Here is a 22,000-nt window from a genome sequence, read left to right as displayed (position 1 = left end):
GCTCTGATGTTACCTCCATATCATCCTTTAGCAGGGCTGGGGCTGGTTTGTACTCCGGATCATCCACATCCCTACAAACACAATGTTTGTGTTGACAACTTAGTGGAGACGATACAAATGTATCTTAATGTTATCCATGCAAGATCAAACAAAGACCAGGTCAGAAGAAATCAGATGTACTCACCCATCCATGAAATCATTGCCTCTCTGTTCAGCAGCGATGGCTTTCTCATCCGGTCGTCCCACCCTCTCTAGGAAGCAAAGGGTAGGGTCTGCACGAATTGTGTTGTACTTCTCATAACCTAGGAGTGTACAGGTGGACAAGCAAACAGTTAAGTGAGCTAATAGAAATCCATGGAGACTCTGAGATAGGCCATGAGCCCAAGCTGGGGAATTTCCCAAAATCTTTGGCAACCAAAGAAAACAAAAACCACCAAAGAGAAACCATAATTATCAATGAAAACACAATCAGAAACAGATATTTTTTGCACTTCTCCAAAGGAACCACAGAGGATGTGAAAGTAAAGCATACAACTGAAGACCAGCATCTTGAATTTTAATGATTTTCATTTACTATATTCAACGAGTCACGTAAGAGCCAAGAATGCCTACCATGCTTGTAAACTCCCAGTAGCAGACACTTGTCAGCGATGGCATCCCACCACAAGGCTGGCAGCTCTGAATGGTCAGGCTCTGGCACCCAGATCTTTATCTCACTGAAGAGGAGGAGGAAACTTCATGAATACATCAATATCCTTGCAATCTGACTTGGACATTTTTATTGCAACAGGGTGAGGTAGAGAGGAGAGGTAATTAAGTAAATCCATGAAGATGAACCCGTAATCTGTATTTTCATTTTGCTTTTACTTGACTATGATAAAATATAGAGAGATATTTATCTAGAATGTCATCTGTCTTTAAAAAGCCATTTATCATAAGTTATTATCATAAATAATTTATCATAAGCCTCATTTTGCTATACCGACTCTCTACTGATACAAACACTTGGCTGTTCAGTTGAAAGCCAACACATATTTCCTCTGGAGGGCCTTTTTTAATAAATCAAATTGAGAATTTTGACACAATAGAAGCGGTGTATAACTCTGAATTGGGATCTTCTTATCAACAGTTACCTTGAAGACCCATTTTAAATGGTGCTGTACCGTAAGAGATAAAAAAATAAAGATAAAAATGCCCATCTTTCTCCAGCAGGTGGAGCCCTAATGCTTTCTTGTTCACTTGGCTGATCAGCTGTTTCTTCCCTCAACAGGTTGATACTGTGAGGAAATGACAACATTTGCCACACAAGGAACAAAACTGAGGCAGCCATTTCACCTTGAAATCTAAACTCTGCCCTCTCAATTTTGTTTTCTCAAGCTGCTAAATGTATCTGTGTTGATCATGAAACCATATTCTGAGCAGTTCAGGATTTAAAAAGGAATTAGGAACCATGCAAAGTTGAATATATAATTAGCCAACGCGTTTCCTGAATCTTACCAGTTGTGTTTCAAGTCTCAAGCTGTAAACATTGTAGAATAATGCTTACAGTGGTAAAGCAGAGGGAAAGTGTTTGCGAGGTAATGGAACGTCTGAGGTTGTCAAAGCGGCGCTCACCTGGAATCCACGTTGTCTAGTACCTTCTGGGCCTCGCTTCCTATCACCTCTTGTTTCAGGTAGTAGAGCATTCTGACCCTGAGCAGCACCCTGCACAGAGAAAACCCACTGGTTACAAAAAAGCCCTGACAGCGCACAAATGCTGAGCGAGCAGAACCAGCACACACACACACACACACACACACACACACACACACACACACACACACACACACACACACACACACACACACACACTCCCAAAATAAAGCAACAACCTGCTGAACACAGTGTACAAAAATGAAATGAGATACAATCAAGCTTGAATACATTCATGGTATACAGGATTATACAGTGCAGTGCTAGCGTTTCACTGTCATTTACTGCATTAAAAGCATATATTTTAAGAGATCTGCCAGCACTGCGATTCCCTCCTGTTTAACAGAATACACCGGCAAGATTTTGTGACAGACTGTCAGAAAGAAAACCTTGCACAAGTCTGGTGAGAGGCAACGAGCATGCACGATGCTCCCAAAGTCAACGAGAAATCACGTAAAAAAATCTCACTAATGGCTTTACTGCCGGCTTCAAGCAGCCTGATTTACAACCCTTCTGCTCTAATGTATAGCTATAAATCTGAACAGGCCTTCCACAGAGTGGGACTACAGCCACCAGGATCGACCAGTATGGCGTCTAACCAATTAAATTTTTGTGTGTAGACCTCACACGGAGTCATGAGCAGTTCCTCAGTTAGGCTCTGAGGACTGAATGAACAGAAGAGAGTCTCTTTCCAGTCATCATGTGGTCGTGCACTGGCAGTAGATGAAGGCTGGGAAGTCAAAGCTGACAAGGTAGAGAGAGTCTGACTCACAGGGGAGACATTAGCTCTGTGATGCATGATCACACATCACAGCCAGCAGGCTTTGAGTGGAGACGCACTGAAGTGGTGCGCTGGTGTGCCATATTGTAACGTCTGGAACGCCTTGAGATTTTTGCTTGATGTAAAATGTACAGTTCTTTGTTTATAAATATAAGGTATATATTTTTTAATCCACTGTGTAATGTCTTATTGTGGAAGAACGGCATGTTAAGGATGGCTTGTAACAAAGCCAAATTCTCTAAGGAAACCCACTGAATTATTTGCCATCTTGCTATTATTCTTTACAGACTGGAAACATCTCAAAGGATATTGCAAATGAGCATTTTTCTTAGACGTTCATTGAGGTATTAAGCTTTTCTGAATAACACATCAAATGATAATTCTGACAAACCATATTAATTGCGAATTAGATGAACAGAAGTCAACAACTGCCCTGTTGCCAGACTGTCACTGCTTGAACTACAACCCCCCCCCCCCCCCAAAAAAATGATGGAATGCTGCTCTCAGATACAGCATACCAGGCTTTCCATCTCTCTCACACAGTAACTCAGCTAAATAGTTATAAACGAGCTCAAAATTCTTCTCTTATTCACAGGCAAGACCAAGACAAACGGCAGTGCCTCGGTATGTTTGTCTGCTGGAATGATGGATGTCTGTGGTGACCGGTCTGGACTTGTAGCTCAGCTAAATCAAAGAGCTGAACTTCCTCCACCGCCTTCCCTCCACCCTCCATCCTCCACCCTCCCGTGTGACTGGACCCGCCCAGGAGCAGCTGCTGCTTCCCCTGCCTGTCAGCACATCCCCTCATCACTGTCTTTCCAAGTCCTTTGTTAGGGTGTGTGTGTTGTGGTTTGCTGTGAGGCAGCAGACGATCTCAGCACTGTCACTCTCACTCACACACACACACTTGCACGCATGCACACACACACACACTTGCACGCATGCACACACACACACACACACACGCAGGCACGCACACACGCAATCTTTATAGAGGAAGTAAGCCAAATATGCATGATATGAGTGGCATGCAAGGAATCCCTCATGGTCTGTTCAGAGAAAACAATGCATCAAGAACCAACATAATCAGGCTGCTGCCTCACAGATGTGAGTCAAAACACCATGAAATGTTTTATATGCTTCGTCAAAATGCTTTTACACATGCAATAATCCCCCTCAGCTTCACATCTCTACTGCAGCACACCTCAACTGTAGTGCTCATATTTCATCTGTTGCTCCACCGAGATCATTTCTACTACTTTCTATAATTTCCAGTCCTGTGTAAAAGGTCTCTGTCCTACATTTATGGTCCGGTAAGGAAGCCAGTGAACGCACCCACTGAAACACCACCAGTCACACTCCAGGTCCTCGGAGTGAAAATGTAGAAGTCAGCAAACCCTGCTGCCCGTGTGTCCCCGTTTGCCCAGCGTGTCGCGTATCAGACAATCCCTGGATTCAGCACTACTGGACCGTGAAACAATGGGGAACTTTCTATGGAAGCTGCAGCACTTTGTGTCTAAAGCCCTATAGACACAAGCCCCCCTTTTAAACAGAAGCAGCCACCTATTTGGCTTATATCAATAGGCTGTCCTTTCCCCTCTGCCTGTAAATAAGAGATGTATGATGGCCATTAGTAGCAGGGATGAAGTCTTGCTAAGATTTGTATCACTCAACTGGTCTCCATGAGATGGATGAATGAACCGCGGGAGAGTCAGTTCTAATAGATGTTTTAGTGCCTCCTGATTACTGCTTCTTGGAGGTGCCACAGCTAAAATGTGAACTGTGAGCAAATCATATTTTTATACACTTAGGCTTCATCCTATTAAAAGTCAATTGATAGAATCAGTGCTGGAGGAGAATAACGTCCACCTGCCAGTTGCTATAATAGACTGAGTTAAGACACACACTCAACCACAAGAGATAAAATAACCAAGACTATTAGTCATCATTTATGAGAAAGTTTAAACCAGACAAATACAACCCATTCCTGCTGTCTATTTCATCTAATGACGTTTCAGATGGCCAAGAATATTCACCTAGTGTGTCATTAGTCCTCCTGGACTCATAACCAGCTGTTAGAACACCTTCAAGAAATCCCTTGTACTGTTGGACATGTCGGACTATAACATTCAGATCATCTTGCCCATCGTGCATGTGATCAAAACACCTACTTGTTGCAGTGGTGTTTGAGGTGTTTCTTGTAGCCGTCATCTTGAAGCATGTGCTCTGGGTTGTGCTTCCGTAGCCACTCTGCCTTGTGGATGTCAAATGAGCTGGACTGGGTCTTCATCTTCTTACCCTTCCTGCCCCGAGGGACCGGGGCAGACAAACCTAATGGAAGACAGAAGGAATAAGTACAGGATTCCTACACGTTCTAATGCATTTCCGTGTCTTGTACACACCCTCGAGGAACAATGTCACGACTATAATTTGTTGTCTCAACAGACATTTCAGACAAACCAAGCAATCCTCCTCAAATGCACATTTAACTAGAATTACTGGCAAGTTATGTGGTTTGTTACAACATTCACACGTACTAAAGCACATCAATATCATCCATACGATATTCTCTGAGTTGAACCACATATACTGTAATATTCAGGTAGTTTTAAAGTACATTTTTATGACTTTTATGACATTTTGTGGCTTTAATACATAATTCAAAAACTTTTCCAGGACTGGAAATTACTATTATTTTAATCCTTGCAAGTAATATGTACTCTGCTGATTGTGTAAAAGTCTCATTTTTGCCACAACTTCTCTCTTTGACTGAGTCTTATAATCTTTTGTTGTGTAGCAGAATGTTTGTGATCCCGGGAGCAGAATTAACATCATACATTAAAAAAAAACCCACCACTAAAATACCACTGTCTCTTGTTTTAGCAAGAATTAAGAAACACTGAGACTCACCCAAATGATTCTGCAGCTCCTTGGTGCGTCCATCTTCAGTTGGTGCAATTAGGTCCCACATGAAACTTTTGATTTTGTCATCTCCACGATAATGGACCAGACAGTAGGCCAGCAGGGCCCTGCAGATGGACTCCACATCCCGGTCTGTCAGCTGCTTCTTGAAACGCCCGTGGTTGAGAATATCCTTCCAACGGCCCCACCTGGGAAACAAAAAAGAGAGCATTTTAATTTAATAAATCATTTTGAAACAAATTTTGTTTGAGTATACTACTATATATGGAGGACCCATTTATGGTGAAATTCTAAATATACATGATTGCACAACTTAAGGTGAGATCCTGCACAAAAAAACCCCACCCTATATCACAACCAAGCTCCCACCATATTTCTGTATTACGAGTTGTCTGATACTGCCTGTGAAACAAAATATTAATGATCATACCCATATACAAGCAGGTTCTTCTCCACTCTAAAGCACTCTGTGCGTCCGTAGCTGTTGAGGCGGTCGTGGTTTCGCCTGAGTTTAGGTTTGGTGTCGTCACTGTCGCTGTCGCCCTCGGAAAGCTCTGCCAACTCATCTTTGGTGGCGCTGAAGGGTCTTGTCTGCTTTCTGACACGGGGAGTGTCGATAACCAAGCTGTTCTGTTGAGAGGAGGAGCAAGGACGGACAAAACTTAAGCAAAGAACTTTCAGATCATGTAGCACATCCCAGAGAGTCCACCATTCTGCAATGTCCTCATTTATTAGCGTGGAACTCACTCTGCCATTGACCATATCCACATCTATGTCTGCCTTCTTAGCCCACTTGTCCCAGAAGTTTGGGTCATCCAGGGAGATGTCTGTGCGGTTTCCGGATGCCACAAAACTGGCCTGAAAGTAGACACTGGAGTCATGAGAAACCTCGACCAGTGACCCGGAAATGTTATCGGTATACGTTGCTTTAACAAGGTGAATGGGGAAGACTGCTTATGCAGAGAATTCAAATCAGGTTCATATATGTTTAAATGCCCTGCCCTTCATATACATTTACACTCTTATTCTACACAGATCCTCACCTTAGCAAAGGTGGATCCTCGTCCTTCAGACTCAATAGTGATGGTCTTTGTTCTGCGCTGGAGGATCTGGTCTATGTCCTCCTCACAGAATTTGGCCCCTTCGTCCTCTTCATCCATGATGGCTCCATAGGCGCCTCGTCGCAACAGATCCTCAATCTCCTTCTTAGACAGCTGCTGCTGAACCGCCTGGGAAGTCAGGAGAAGGAGAGTGAGAAACTACAGCCAGCAAGTAGAAATAAGTGATACAGGCTAAAATATGACAAAACAGAACAGTATGGTGCGTGCTTCAGATGAAAAACATCATGTTTACAGCAACGAGGGCCGACAGTGATCTCAGGGACACACAGTCAAACACACACTTGTTGGGAGTATTACGCTCATACCACCAGCAGTCCTGTATCTAACCTTAACAGCTGTTCACTATGCAAATATGTTCAGTCAAACCAGATGTGGAGATCTAATAGCTCAACCTCTTTGTAACTCCAATAATCCCCAGAGGGCACCAACTGCAGCTGAACGTCCACCTACAAACCTCAAATGTCTCCCTCAAACAGGATTAGACTGTAATAGGATTGGTTTCCCTTCAAGAGGAATTTTTTTGAGGAGAACATCCAAATTTTAGGGTGTTCTTTCTCTTTGTCTCGCATCTTACTGTTGCCTGCAACGTTACAGTGTTTGAGTTGTGTGTGGTTATGTTACAGTGTTGAATCCTGATGTCATTCAGAACTGATGAGATCCCAAATATAATTGTCAAAAAGAGAAATGAAAGAAGGAAAATACCCTTTTGTCTGACTTCTCTAATGCTAAGACAACATGAAAGTATGACTTAATATTTTTTATTTGATTGAAGGCTGCATTTTGTGGAAGCATTTTTCCCATGACAAGAGTAGATATAACTGAGGACTCTGGTTAAACTGGAGTGCAGTTCCAAATTCCCCTCCGTTTCCCTAAACTCAGTTTCATCATCTAAGTTTTAAAATGTTCGTCCACAGCTGCAGAAAAACATGAATAGGTACGTTAAGGAAACACAGACGACACAAAATTCCACAATAATTGATTTCTATAATTATCTCCAGGCTTTGTTTTCCTGCTTATTTGTGAAATAAACTGCCCTACAGTTGAATTGAAAAATATAACATCTAGCCAAGGCCAATATGCAAAATGGATCTCATTACTCATAACTGAAACACCTCTCTGTGGACAGAATCTCAGAAATAATTTAAACTACCCAATTCCAAATTTCTATTCCGGACCATTAGGACTCTGCTGAAACGTACCCCTCCTCCAGTGCCTCCTCCCAGGCTGTTATCTCGGCCACTCATGCTCTGCAACACTGCTTTGTCCAAACCCAGCTTGAGACTGGCGCGATCAAACATTTCTCTCTCGTATGAGTTCCTGGTGATCAGACGGTACACCTTCACTGCCTTGTTTTGACCAATCCGATGGCAGCGAGCCTGGGCCTGTGAATAAAAGCAGAAGTGCAATACATGTGCAAATCAGATTTGGTAATGATATCTACTCTTTCATCCAGTGTGCAAACCCCACTTCACCATTTTAACACTGATTTTCCACTTCAACTCAACAAGTAAGATACATTGTGTCAATCCATCTTTCACCCTTTCTTCTTCATTTTTGGTGGCTCACTGCCAGTAAGTGCACAAATGACTTGAATGGATTGTTTCTCAAGGACATCCATTTCTGGAACAAAAGATTCTCTCTTTTGCATGATTTTTTTTTGGCCACGCAGGCATGTAGCGTGTCACCACAACGACAAAGATTCTTGTTTCAAGTAAGCCAGCAGCGTAGTGTGAACATCACAGCCATCAGAAGACTTGGAAGTTGTGTAGTGTGAAGTTAGCAAAAGTAACACTTGTTAAGTCACCGATCAAAATGAAAAAAAAAAAAAAATTCTACATCTAAAAGGCTGCCTCTAACAATGAGGTGATATTTCACACCTGTAACTTTGATCGTACACGTTGTACAGCCTGGAGGTGAGACTTGCTCGCAGGTGTTCACACAAACCTAAATCAGACCAGAGATAACAATGTGTGTGTCTAAATTTTAAGGCCTATAAATTATTGGTACATCGACAAATAACAGTGGCTGACTGTATGTGTGCGTGTGCGTGCGTGCGTGCGTGTGCAGGTGTCACCCACCTGCAGGTCATTCTGTGGGTTCCAGTCAGAGTCAAAGATAATGCAGGTGTCTGCAGCGGTGAGGTTGATTCCCAGGCCACCAGCTCTTGTACACAGAAGGAAAACGAAGCGGTCTGAGTCGGGTTTGCTGAAGCGGTCGATGGCTGCCTGCCGCAGGTTCCCACGGACACGTCCATCTATTCGCTCATACAAGTACCTGTGAGACACAAGGATTTCCCATGATGTTTGTTGATCACATAAGGCATTGATTTGTCCATCACTTAAGGAAAATTGTCACAAGCATGAAATAATGACAGCTTGATGCAGTGGATTAAAGCTTCACTCATTCTCAAACCCTCCCATAGTCTGACCCTTCATGGGGTAATCCCCTTCCAGCAAGAAGAAGTCATACAGAAAACCCCAATTTGTCGAACACAGTGGAGCCCTGAGGGCATCTGTAACCTGCTACAAACCCTGTCAGACGCCTGTGCTGCTCAGCGCTGCAACACCTTTACACTGATTCAGGGTTTACTCCAGCTGCTGGAGGGAAGCCAGAAGAAAGAGAGGCACGAAAACAAACTCTAAAGATCCCACAAATAAGGAAGATAGCGAAAATGAATAACACTCCAGACACACAAACTCTTATCTGTAAATAGGAAATTCCTGAATCTAATTAAATTCTAAACCTTCCCCTTGTTGTCTATCTACATTTTCCTGACCAATCACTCCATCAAGAGTTTAATGGGCCTTACAACCAAGACACTGCTGACACAAACAGAACCAGACACACACAGCGAATAGAGAGTTCATAATTAGAATCTCAAAGTAATGCTGTACTTTGCCAAAGTGTTGAGTAGTAGATTTATGGCCATAATACAAGCACAACTGTTGCCCATCATCTTTATTGCATGCCCCTATGCTCTGTGTGCAAGGGACTTAAATCTTTTCATTTGCTCCCACTGCAGGTCTCAAAATAACACATTAAAAAACAGGAAACATGTTGATCCGATGTGAATCAAGAACCGTAAATAATAAATAACCTGTGAAATAGCTCGATTTTTTATACCTCGAGCTATGAAAACTAACCCTCATACAGGCTACTCAGATGCTGTATGTATTATATTCATCTTTTCTTCTGCTTTAACAATTTGGTTTGACCTTTGAGATTTTTCAGCCATAAAATGAGAGTTAATGTCTCACCTCAGGAGCATTGGATTAAGACTTCCTTCAGTTTCACAGACATGAGTGAACCGGGCATTAAAAATGACGGCAGTTACCAGAGACAATATCACTGTGTTTGTCTGTATGAGTCTCCAGTGCATGCGGCGGCCCTCAACAGGACAACTGAGAGCTGAAAATGGATGGATGAGGGTTCATCTTCAGGAGATTAACAGGATTCTCCATTTCCAGCCTTGTGCTGGAATTAGGACGTCTAAGCAGTAACCATTAACTCACTGGCCGCTTGATTGATCACTGAGGTGTGCATACATGGTGAAGAATCTTTGATTTTTGTTGCAACATTCAGATGGTCAGGCTGCTGTCTGGAGTAAACAACATGAATCCATCCTGCATTGTACTGACAATTCAGGCTGCTGGGGGTGTAATGTTGTGGAGGATGGTTTCTTGGCACATTTTGAGCCCCTTAGTACAAATTAAACAACATTTAAACACCACAGCCTTGCTGAGCTTTGCTGACCATGTGCTTCCCTTTATGACCACAGTGTGCCCGTCTTCTACTGGCTACTTTCAGCAGGATAATGTGCCGTGTCACAAAGCTCACTCAGACTGGTCTGTTGAACATTTATAACAAGACTCCTCCACAGGCGCCAGATCTTAATCCAAAAGGGCACCTTCGAGATATGATGAAACAGGAAATTGACATCATGAGGGAGCTGCCCACACATCTGCAGCATCTGCCCAATGTTATCATGTCAATACAGAACAAAATCTCAGAGGAACTCCTCCATGTTAAATGTCAAAGTGATTTTTAATTTCTTTTAATCATTTGTCTCAATTACCTTCTCTGAATGAGGTAGTCTTCCAAGATGTCCAGGCAGCGCACCATTTGGGAGAAGATGAGCACCTTGTGCCCTCCGGCCTTCATCTTCGGCAGTAGTTTGTCAATAAGGACCAGCTTCCCGGCAGACTGCACCATAGCTTGCAGGTGAAAGTCAATGGCAGTGGGGCTATACACCTCCCTGAAGTCCTCTAAGATCTTCTCTTCTGCCCCTAATGAAGGAAAAGAATGGATACATGAGCATAACCTTGTGTCTCATGTATGACATGTTTTTGTCCGGAAGGTTTGTTGTTCTTCTGTATACACAATGGCCATCATTGATGAAACGTTCTTACAAACTAAAGGACTTTCTTGACCCTAAATCTATTGTTAGAGAACGTAAGAACAGCAAGATTGGTATTTCTAATTCCTTGCTCCAGGCATCTCATGTCTATCACTTGTAACATTCTTGATTGAGAGCGCAAAAGCCAGGAGAACACACGTGAGGAGCATTGCTTCCTGTCTGCAAGACTACATTGAATACATATCATGTATTAGTCCCCATGTGCACTACTTTTCTCCAGCAACAATAAAATTTTGAGTGTTAAATGCACAAAAAACTTCAGAATCCTACCTTACATGTCTTGTCTCTGAATGTCAACTTTTTAGAACCTCACAATACATACTTAGCATGTATTTTAGAAATACTTTAAGAAAACAAATCAAACTACAGAAAGAAAGTTTGTAGAGTTTGAAGTATCTTGAAGTAAAAAAAACAATTATACAAAGCACCTTAAGCAGCTTAGTTGAGCCCACAACACCTCTTGACAACTAAAGAAGGAACTTGCAAGCCAGGACCACATAGCCACCAATATTTTAGCTTCAACTATCAAATTAACAGTGTTAAGTAAGATCCTACCTTTGATGAGGTAGGGGTGGTTGCAGCACTTTCTCAGCTCCATCATGGTGTTCACCAGGTTGGGCATATTTGACTGGCCAGCTCCTTTCGCCAGGAAAGAGAAGTTCTTCTCCAGGATGGCGCGGTAGTATTTCTTCTGTATGTTTGTGAGCTCAACCTCTATGATGGTTTCTTCTTTCGGAGCCAACTTCTTCTCTACGTCCTCCTTCAGCCGACGCAGCATCATGGGCTTCAAGATACCCTGGAGCTTCTGTACCTGTTGCCCAAATAGTCCACCGTTATAGTTACGACATCCACTGACTGCCATGGGACAGTCTGTTTAAGCACAGCTTTAAAATTTGGCAAAAATAAAGTGAGTCACACACAGCATTAAAAACACGCTACACGTACATGTCATGCATTATGCAAACAATTAATCTGCCAATTTTAGCTATCACCAAGTAAGTGGAGTAGCTGCCTGCAGCCAGAGTATCCTTTTGATTTACAGCCAATTTAAAGATATGAGACAATCCATTTGTAATCCAGCGAGACGCACTGAACACGGTGCTGAAACAGCACAGAATTCTCTGTACATTGTTCAGATTTGGCTGTAGACTTACTATGTAGTATTTCATTTCAGTTTTTAAAAACAATGTTTACAAAATTGCATTTTTTTTTTAAAGTGAAATGGCCTAGTTGCTACTCCAACAGATGGTCCCCCCCCCCCATTTTTTAAATTATACACACAGGCCCACGTCAAACATGCACGGAGGTGTTACAGAGAACAAAAGCTAATTTGTGCCCTTGATTTGATCATTTTGTGCTCTTAATGCAGCAAGTGTGTGTGCACAAATTACTTAATTCATGCTCCATTTAATATGTTTAGGTGTGAGACAACTTGCTCTCAAGCTCCGTCTGCCACACTATCGCCACATAGCCACTCGGAGAGGAAAAATACAGAGGAGCTGTAAAGGCCAAGTCCTTCCTCAGCCCACAAGACAGCATATCAACTTATGGCTTTTTTTCACATTCCAATTCCCAGACAAAAGCCATTTGTATGGCTTTAGATAGTTGGAGCGCGCACACACACACACACACACACACACACAGAGCTCTCCTAAATCATTATATTCATGAATGTAGAGACAAGCCCGCTACAGCACTGGATTAAAACATCTCACCACTTTTATTCAAATGTCACTGAATCACCTTTGTATTTATTTATGTTAAATACCTCTGAGACATCCCACAGCAGCAGGAGTGATAGAATCATCTACAAATTAAGAATGAGCAGGCGAACTGGTCACACGGATCACATGATCTCATCACATGCTAGACGCTTTCTCGCTAAAAAACAAGAATTACCATCATGCAGTTGTATGCCTGACAATTAAGTCAAGTTGCAGTTTACTTATAGTCTGAGATGTATGTAGTGCAATGAAGGAATTTAATTAAATGGATTGAGTGTAACTTCTTCTGCTCCTGAGTTATAGCGTTAAAGCCCTATTATTTATTTATTGTCTTTGGCTTATAGCTTATTGGAATGTTGATCATTTTCTCAGCACATATATTCAAATGGATGTTGTTGGCCTTTCGTGTATTATTCTATGTATTGATTCTGCTGTTTGCTCTACTTGATGTTCATTAATTATTAGTGGAATATGATTGGGAGGGAACTTGCAGCCACTTCCTATTTAAGTTGACTTCTCATTCATTCTCAACCATTTTCATTGCCATCAAACATTACTAACATAAACGATATACAGATTTATCCGTTCAGACGTTTGTGTGATGATTCATCATCATCAACGTAGGAATTCTTGAGTTATGATCGAAAAGATGTTTTATGATGTCGGTGGTCCAGACCTTAGATCTCCAGTTCTAATAAGTTCAGCCTAGAGTCCAAGTGGACATTTGAGTCAAGTGTTCCTGAGGGACATACGTGTGGACGGACTGAACATAATGCCTCCGGTCACGCGTATAAACATGTAGAAGCAACAGAAACTCTCATTATTCCATCAGCAAAAAGGGCCCATCTCAGCTTGATCCCGGGTGGAGTCTCATATCCTAGTCCACATAAATCAACCAACTGGTGACCAGAAATGCCAAAAAAGTGGTGCAGAAGCATGAAAATTAAACCTCACGTTTAAAAACGCAACAAATCAGCAAGATATATCTGTATATACTGTATTTACTTCAATGTAAGACGAGTAACAGGACGTCATACATGGAACATTACGACCCAATCTCAGAGCTGGAATGTGGAGGGAGAAAAGCCCTGCAGAGGCTGCAATCAGCCTACATAGTTACTGCATATTTTCCATTAAAGGAGGTGCTTTGTCTAAGAAGCCAAGAGTGAGGCGCGGGTCTTATATCATGCTAAAAAAAAAAAAAAAAAAAAAATCAATATTAAATCAAAAGCATACATTTCTCACTCCATAGCGCTGACTTTCCCCACGGTTACAGACACAGTAACAGTGTGGTGAAAAAGAACCTCAACAGCGCCCGCACCTTACTTACAATGAGGAGGACTTCACATTTACACTGTTGCTAAGAGCTACCAGTTTTAGTATCCAATGTAGAGTTGCAGCTGTTGAAAATATTTTAAATTTTAGTGTGAGTACCCCACTTCAAACATGTTTTAATGGTCCTTCCTCAAGTATCTCTTTAGTGTTAGTGGCTAAAAATGAAACAGCAAATAGAGGGAAGGTAAAAAGGTAAAAAGCCCTTTTCTTATAAGCCACTCTGTCAATATACAGTCAAACAATGAGCAGCATAATACCCCATTATCTGTTATCATCATCCACCATATGTTAGTGTGCGAGTGTGTGTGTGTGTGTGTATGTGTGTGTGTGTTCTACAAAATGTCACTGTGGCCTAGTTAGAAAAAGCTCCACTTCAAGGGTTCCATCTGTACCAACAGGATCTTTTTATCTAAGCAACAGTGTGTGCCGGGGAGGTCTCGAACAATACCTTGGCTGGTGTTTCAAACAATACACCAACACTAAAAATGTGATATCTTTAAAAATATATATATATACATCTTCTGGTGCAAATATATACCGATCCTGACTCTTCACAAGCGACGCTGTCTACCGTGTTCTCCATGTATTTGTAAGTCTCACCTGCTCTTCAGTTTTGAGGTCTCCAAACTCCTGCATGAAGGTGTTTTCTGAGGGGAAGCGTGCTGGCTCCAGGAAGTGGAGTAGGCTGAAGAGCTCCTCCACTGTGTTTTGGAGAGGAGTTCCCGTCAGCAGGACCTTGTGTTCCTGAGAGAAGACAAGATGCAAAACATTACAGTATTTAATAGTCTTAGCGTGAAAACATAACTCTACGCAACACTGTGGTTTTTATCTTTGATAATTCTCAATTCATTCTCTAAGGGGGTAATTTTACCGACCAGGCTCATGAGTTTGAAGCCCTCTAGCAGCTTGCAGTTCTTGTTCTTGAGGCGGTGAGCCTCATCAATAATAACACAACGCCACTCAATGGCGTTGAGCTCAGGACAGCCTCCCAGGATCATTTCAAATGTGGTAATAACGGCCTGGAACTTGTAGGCACCTCGAATCACACGGCCCTGATGACAGAGAGAGGACACATGATAAGATTCGGTTTATAAAACAAGGAATTTTTAGAAAAATCGTGCATTGTTTTATAATGCACAAGAAAAAAAACTTTAAAGAAGCAAATGAGAATTGAAGAGTCGTGATAGAAATTCTGCAAACCCAGGCGTACGGTAAGTCCAGAGTCCTCTAGTCTGCTCTGGTTGTTTTATCAATACAGGACATTGCTCTGTCTATGTGTCACACCTACATATTTGACATCTTACACCGCTGACAGAACACAATGGCTTACTTCAATTTTAGACTTCACCAGCAACCTAAGCCCATCTACATTATGACCACCTCCTGAGAGCCTAGTCCTAATCCTGTTTGTTTATTTGTTTGTCTGTCTGTCTGTCTGTCTGGGGAGGGCTTGCCTCAGCCCACCTCTGCATTTGTATCTATTGCCTTGACAACAGTTCTCCAGGGACACTCCGTTATTCAGTAACCCCCTCCCACAGCTTGCCAGCCAACAGACGGCTGTAGGGGCGCCTCTCCCTCTGATACGCCTGAGAAGCACAGACAGTGTTCCCCTTGGGGGCTGCTATGACATCACACGCTGCCTGGGAGACAGCTAGGTGGCGGCTCCACTCTGTTCTCCTACTGTTTATCTAAATAGGAAGAGCCCTAAACTGCCTGTGGTGACACATCACGTAGCCTGCCGATCACAGAGCCTCAGCCCCGAGCTTAGCAACTCGCTACCAGCCTACATAAATACTGGGCATGTGCACTTCAGCTTAAACATTTTAAAGTCATAAAATATAAATGTAATACTTCCTGAAATGTATTTTGCATCTCATGGTGAAGTTTTCGCTACGCAACAATGGTCTAGGTCTTGTATTGCACATGGTAATCAAGTTCAGCCTGGCTTTTCAATATCCCACTCTTATTGTTGCTAGCAGGCATCCTGTTTTGTAACATATCATTAGATTACTCAGAGGATTTTAGGTTGCTGGCACTGTGCTGCTGGTTTTAAAAAGCACTGTGATTATTTTAATTGAAGCAAATCACTGATTTCTAGTTCACAGGTAAGCAGGCAACATGTGTGGCTTTACTCAGGGAAAGAAACGGTTTGTCAGAATAGGCCAAAACAAAAAGAAAAAAGAAAAAAAACCACCTCAATCCTCGTAATTCAATTTCTATTAGATATGGGAGATAAACTTGATGCCCAGCTGCGTCCACAATTGATTCTTGTCATGCTGTGAGGCTTTTCTCAGAGCAGAAAAACTACAATGATAATAAAGAGCTACAAAGCTTCATCTTTGAAACTGTTATTTGACCAAAAATGTACAATTCATATCATCCTAGCAAGGTCTCACATTTTTCATTTTTGTACTTGGTACCCTTTCTATTCGAATGACTAGAATAAGCTCTTAAGTTGAAGATATAATAGGATAAAATACAAAAGATTCACCGGCAAACACCAGGTATACGTCCTCAGAAAAATGGGTCAATTAAAGTAATAAGTCACCCAAAAAGATTTTTTTTTTTAAACCTCTCAAGTACTCACAAATCAGTGTTTTGAGCTCAGAAGATCTGTTTTCCCTCCTGTATTTCTTCTTTACGACTCCAGAAGACATTTCTCAATAATGGCTTGAGGGAATTTCGAAAGAATTTCAACAGCAAAACTGCCAAAATGATCAGTTTCCAGTCTCAAATGCATGGTTCAATGTAATCAATGTATTAAGAAATCTACAAACATTTAGTTTGGAGCTAAAAGCTGATCATGTAACACGCCTGGTTTGGATGAAGTACTTGAAAGGCAAATTCAGCTTTTTGGGTCAAATACCACTTTTACCAGTTGGTCGTATCACATCTGTGCTTTGTGGCCATTTACCTGTGCATCCCTGAAATACATCTCATACTGCTGGAGCATCTGCCTGCTGACCATGCTTCCATGATAGACGATAACGTTGAGATGGGTCCATGTACGGAACTCGCGCTCCCAGTTGGCAATGGTGGAAAGTGGAGCAATGATGAGGAATGGCCCCTTAATGCCCACGCGATGGATTTCCTCTAAGAATGTGATGGATTGGATGGTCTTTCCCAGGCCCATCTCATCCGCCAGGATACAGTTCCGTCTGACAGGTTTGGAGGTACACAAGAAGAGATGTTACTGGTTTACAACAAAAATCAGCAAAAAAAAAAAAAAGAGGCAAAGCACTGGAAACCTGGATGAAACAACTCAACTGAAAATGTTACGGTTAAGCCCGTGGTGTAAGTATCCTGTACAGTATTTGTGTGACTATGTCTCCGTTCTAGCAAGAGCAAGGGGTGGGTCTTTCCAGGAAGCATTTGAATTATTTGAAATTCTTGCGCTTGTTTCCAGCGCACAAATGTGTGGTGATGCTGGAAAAAAGGAGTTAAAAAGACAAATGAGGAACTGGAGTGGGAAACAGAAGAAAATGCACACAGCATGTGTGATATTAATCGAGCAAAGAGGGAAAAATGAAGGAGATAAAGACATCATCAGCAGTAATAACAAACCAAAGAGATGAGATACATTAAAAGGGCAAATGCAGCTGCCTCTGCTGCAGGGCGTACTCCAGTAAACCATTTATTCAGCTGTCCAGTGGATGGGGGTATTATGTCTTGATGCTAATTGTAACGTGCAGATATTCCCACTGGCCTCTTAAGCAGCTTTCTACTTTTGATGAATCTCTGCGTAGGCATACACAAACTCCTGCATGCTCGCACACAACAGAGCCGATTCCCAGGGTTAACGCAAGCGCACCAACAGTGTGCTCCAGATGTACTATGTTTCGCCTCTTTTTTTGACTGCGGACTAAGAAAAGTGATTGCTGTGGCAGAAATGTGCACCTTGACATGAAATTCGAGTCTCCTCATAGATCTGACTAAATAATGTCGATACAGCCAAATCACAGTGTTTTCTACAAACACAAAACAGAAAAAAAAATTATTTATTGCTTACTAATTGCATCAGCAATCCAAAAGCATCAACTCCATCAAATATATATCAAAACAAGGCTATTAATTTGTACCTGTTTATCACAAAAACATATCTGTACTCACTCTGTATCGGCATTTACCCCAACTAGCTTAGTTCATAATGATTGTTTAAAAGCCCACTTCAGTTTTTTCATGTATCATTATAGTATGTATGCCTATAGAAGTCTATTCAGAGCACAAATAAAACCTGTGCAAGTGTTTACCCAGTCAAAAATGCATTTGGGTCATATTGCATGATTTGAGAAAAACAGACTGTTTTTTTTTTCTGTATTTGCAGACATGAAAGAGATGTCGTGGTGTTCCGGTATGCATATACAGTACTTTTAACTGACCTGTTGTACCAGTTGAAGAGGAGCCAGTTGACCCCCTCCAGCTGGTAGTCCCTGAGGCTGTTGCTGTTCCTGTATTCCCTCGATTGCTCCCTCTTCTTCCACAGATTAGCTGGGGGCCGCTCCTGAATCAGGTTCATACAGCAGCTTTTGAATTAATTGCGCATTTTAAAACTAAATTAAATTTTTTTCTGTGGAAATAAAGTAATATACTGTAAATGATGCATGCCAACAACTACAAAGGGCAATCAAGAAAATGACAGATCCCTTGGGCGAGGGAATGATGGTGTTAGGCAAGGCAAGAGAAAAGGGGAAGAAAAAAACCCCAAATATAAAATATAATTAAAAACAATAATTTCTTTTTAAAATTACAACAAACGTCAGGTAATTACAGTGTGCTATGTGGAACTGGCAGCTCAAAATATTCATCTTAATTCAATTGAATATATAAAGAAACCAGAATTTAAACAAAATCTCCTCCATTAGCACTTCAAAGCGGTAAAAAAAAAGTAAGTGAGGAATGTTGGTGGGCATGGCTTACCACCCTCCGTGAGTCTGGCTTGGCTGCCTGCAGCTGCTCAAACTCTTCTATCTTGCTCTGATCTACGTCGTCCTTCAGCTCCCAGGTGCTGTCCTCGTAAGGCAGAGAGCACCACTTCACCAGGTAGTACACCACCTCCTGCAGCAGGCAGAAGAAAATTAGCTCTGAAAAAGACTAGAGTGAGGTCAAGCTGGGCATTTATAATATTAACAAAGGCTGCAAGGAAGCCCATCAGCATGGCCTTGGGCACTTCTGCGATACAAAAGCATCGCTGGAGTGGAGAATATACTGAAAAATGAAAAGGACTACAACATGTTCAGCCACATAGAAAATATAAAAACACACGCTACAACAAGATATGATTATCAAATCAAAGAATTCACTTTACCTCCCCCGTGTCTTTGTCCTCACAATACGAAACCTCCAGCACTCGGTCGACCTCTACATAGTCAGGGTTAAAGGGGTCCTCTTCCATCTGTGTGACACACCAATACGGTGGGAAAAGAAAAGGAGAAACAAGGAGAGAATAAACTTAAGTGCCCACTCACCATCTGACAAGCATCACTGTTGCTGATCGAGCGAGTAAAGAGATTCAAATATATGCACACAGATGTGATTGCCCACACAAACCAAACGTATATTAAATACAACCCATCACCTTTCTAAGCATGTGAATTATCCATGCACACATGTCCTAACAGATTGTGAAAATACACACACCTGCACATAACAAATCCACATATGTGCGTCCGCTAGTCTACAATATGTCCACAAACACACAGCCTTACTTACATCTGCGAAGAAGAGCGCCCTCTGTGCTTGTTTCATCTTGAAGCGTTTGATCTTCTGCTGAATCCTCTTGTCCTTCTCCAGCTGCTGCTCTGTGGCCCACTCACAGTGTAGGTAGGAGCTGAACCACACACACACACACACACACACACACACACACACACACACACTATACTGAAAAAAACTCCTTAACATCATCTAGTGCCATGGCTGCAGCCAGCAGGTGTGATCACAGATGTCAGGGGTGGTCACTGAGGATTTTTAGAGACGTGATCTTTGTAAACATTCATATCTCCATCTTTTTCATCACTGGTCTTAATGAGGGTGATTTGGCTCATGACAGTTTGTCAGTCTCAACATTTTTTAACCCTGTTATACTATAACTGCAATGTGATAGGGTATTGTTGAGAAGAGCTAGACTTTTTAATAATGTCCATGACTTGAAGAAGGAACAGGAATTTCAAATAATAACATACGCAGTAATTCTGAAAGTAATGCCGAGGACAGCTGCGAGGTTGCAAGAATCCTTATTTCAGCATCGTCTCATAACGTTTCCTCTTTTGATCTCATTTTAGATTCAAGATTTATTTTTTTTAAGAGAGCTAGGAAGATTACAGGCACAGTAAATTTAGATCCTTATAAATTTTGTTTCATCCAATCTGGTGAAAGGTTCTGAAATAATAACAGTTGTCACACAGAAAAAGACATCAAAGAAAAGCAGAAAGGAGCTATAACAGAACAATGTACTTACTAGTTTTTGTACTTTACAAAGAACTCCTCCACTTCGACCACCACTCCTGGAGAAACCTATGCAGAGAAATGTATCCAATGTAGTGAAAAGATATCAGGTAGGGTTAAAGACAGCAATCCCACGATCTTAACTTCCACCATGATTGATGAACAGCAGCAAATCTTTACCTCCTTCTTCACGACGCGAGACGACATGATTTTGTCAACAACAGCCGCATCCTCTTCACTGGGGTTTTCCTACAAATGAAGATGAAACATTTGATGTCATGTTGCCTCATAGCCTGCCAGACCTATAAACCTCAGACTACTCAGGGTGATACAATAACTCTTGTTCATGCCTCAGGGTGCTTGGTAATACAACAACTCTTGTTTGTGACAGTGATGTACTGTGCAGTCTGCTTACAAAGACACTCTTATGAAGACTTCTTTTTTTTTGTCATGTCTGAATCAAGAACCGGCCTTATATTGTATGGATTACCAAGCGCTTCAGCACAACTGTGATTTTGGAATTCATAAATAATTGATGTACTACAGACAACCGATGCCAAAAGCCTACAGATTTCTTTGTCTTCCTTTTCCTCAGATGTTTAAGATAGATTTTTAAAAGTATGTATACTGCTTTGAGTCTCACGATGCGGGATTGAAAAATTAAGCTGTGCTGAACTTTACTCTCACATGTTTTTGGAGATGCATGTGACATACGACTGACCGACACATTGCTCAGCGTTAAATCGATTTAGTGGTATGCTGGTCATGGCAATTTCGTTACCATCCTAATCCCTGAGTGGTTTTTAAAAATGTGTTAACACATCAACATCTACTGAAGCATTTCTTCACCTCTGTAGCAGGTAGAAAGCTGAAATAACCTCAGTATTGTGTTTCTAGTTATGTGCCTACATCATATTTGGCTGTCACAGGGAACTATGACTACCAAAATCTTTTCAGTTCATCCTCAAGTTCCAGTGGGCATTTGTTCTCCATTTGAAGAAATACCCTCAAGGCACTCCTGCATATCAGGTGGAAATAACTTTCAGTCCATCCTCAAAATCCCAGAATTACAAAACATGAGAACATCCCCCTGAGGCACTAACGAAAAATCCTACGTGAGGGAACAGTGACCTTGGCCATCATAATCTTTTCAGTACATCCTTGAATCCCAGTGAACCTCTGTTCCAAATGTGAGGTCATCCAAGCATGTCCTCAGGTCTGGAAACGTATGATCCATATGATGCACTGAGTCTAAATGTGTGTAGACGTTTCCAGGTTTGGAAACTAAAAAATCCTCAGCACATCTGTACCAACCTTCTGGGCTGTGAAAAGGGCCACTGAGGCTCTCAGACATTCAAAGCCAAGAATTTCCAAAAGTCTTGGAAAGAAAATCTAAAATGATCAGAAGCGTAAGCGTATTGTTGTCAGTCATAGGACAAAAATTCAAACAATTCCATCAGTTTTCATTGTAGGGAAGAGTATTTTGGGTAGATTGGTTGAATTTAAACTGGAGTGTGAAATCTGGGTATACTGCATACTATATACCACGTGTTGACCAAATCAG

General features: G+C 41.7%; 1 protein-coding gene across 7 annotated transcripts in view; it reads right to left on the bottom strand.

Moving 5' to 3' along the window:
* chd9 (chromodomain helicase DNA binding protein 9) overlaps positions 1 to 22,000 on the bottom strand; it is an 81,172-nt gene that overhangs the window by 10,162 nt on the left and 49,010 nt on the right. For all 7 annotated transcript variants that reach the window (XM_086189080.1, XM_086189097.1, XM_086189107.1 and 4 more), the window contains 22 exons: positions 20,617 to 20,685; positions 20,450 to 20,505; positions 19,702 to 19,819; positions 19,298 to 19,384; positions 18,910 to 19,047; positions 18,372 to 18,493; positions 16,907 to 17,150; positions 14,868 to 15,044; positions 14,593 to 14,736; positions 11,489 to 11,744; positions 10,592 to 10,802; positions 8,595 to 8,790; positions 7,716 to 7,898; positions 6,439 to 6,624; positions 6,143 to 6,253; positions 5,826 to 6,025; positions 5,384 to 5,583; positions 4,645 to 4,804; positions 1,615 to 1,704; positions 613 to 716; positions 185 to 302; positions 14 to 71 (listed from right to left, as the gene is read on the bottom strand). In XM_086189080.1, coding sequence (XP_086045206.1) covers positions 14 to 71; positions 185 to 302; positions 613 to 716; positions 1,615 to 1,704; positions 4,645 to 4,804; positions 5,384 to 5,583; positions 5,826 to 6,025; positions 6,143 to 6,253; positions 6,439 to 6,624; positions 7,716 to 7,898; positions 8,595 to 8,790; positions 10,592 to 10,802; positions 11,489 to 11,744; positions 14,593 to 14,736; positions 14,868 to 15,044; positions 16,907 to 17,150; positions 18,372 to 18,493; positions 18,910 to 19,047; positions 19,298 to 19,384; positions 19,702 to 19,819; positions 20,450 to 20,505; positions 20,617 to 20,685 — 3,228 coding nt within the window. The remainder of the gene's footprint in view (positions 1 to 13; positions 72 to 184; positions 303 to 612; positions 717 to 1,614; positions 1,705 to 4,644; positions 4,805 to 5,383; positions 5,584 to 5,825; positions 6,026 to 6,142; positions 6,254 to 6,438; positions 6,625 to 7,715; positions 7,899 to 8,594; positions 8,791 to 10,591; positions 10,803 to 11,488; positions 11,745 to 14,592; positions 14,737 to 14,867; positions 15,045 to 16,906; positions 17,151 to 18,371; positions 18,494 to 18,909; positions 19,048 to 19,297; positions 19,385 to 19,701; positions 19,820 to 20,449; positions 20,506 to 20,616; positions 20,686 to 22,000) is intronic.

This window comes from Aulostomus chinensis, chromosome 2 (assembly GCF_037954235.1).
Source record: "Aulostomus chinensis isolate RoL2024-O1b breed Wild chromosome 2, RoL_Achi_v1.0, whole genome shotgun sequence".
NCBI classification, from domain to species: domain Eukaryota; kingdom Metazoa; phylum Chordata; class Actinopteri; order Syngnathiformes; family Aulostomidae; genus Aulostomus; species Aulostomus chinensis.
The sequence above is the reverse complement of the archived record's forward strand: the minus strand, read 5'-3'. Positions and strand labels throughout refer to the sequence as shown.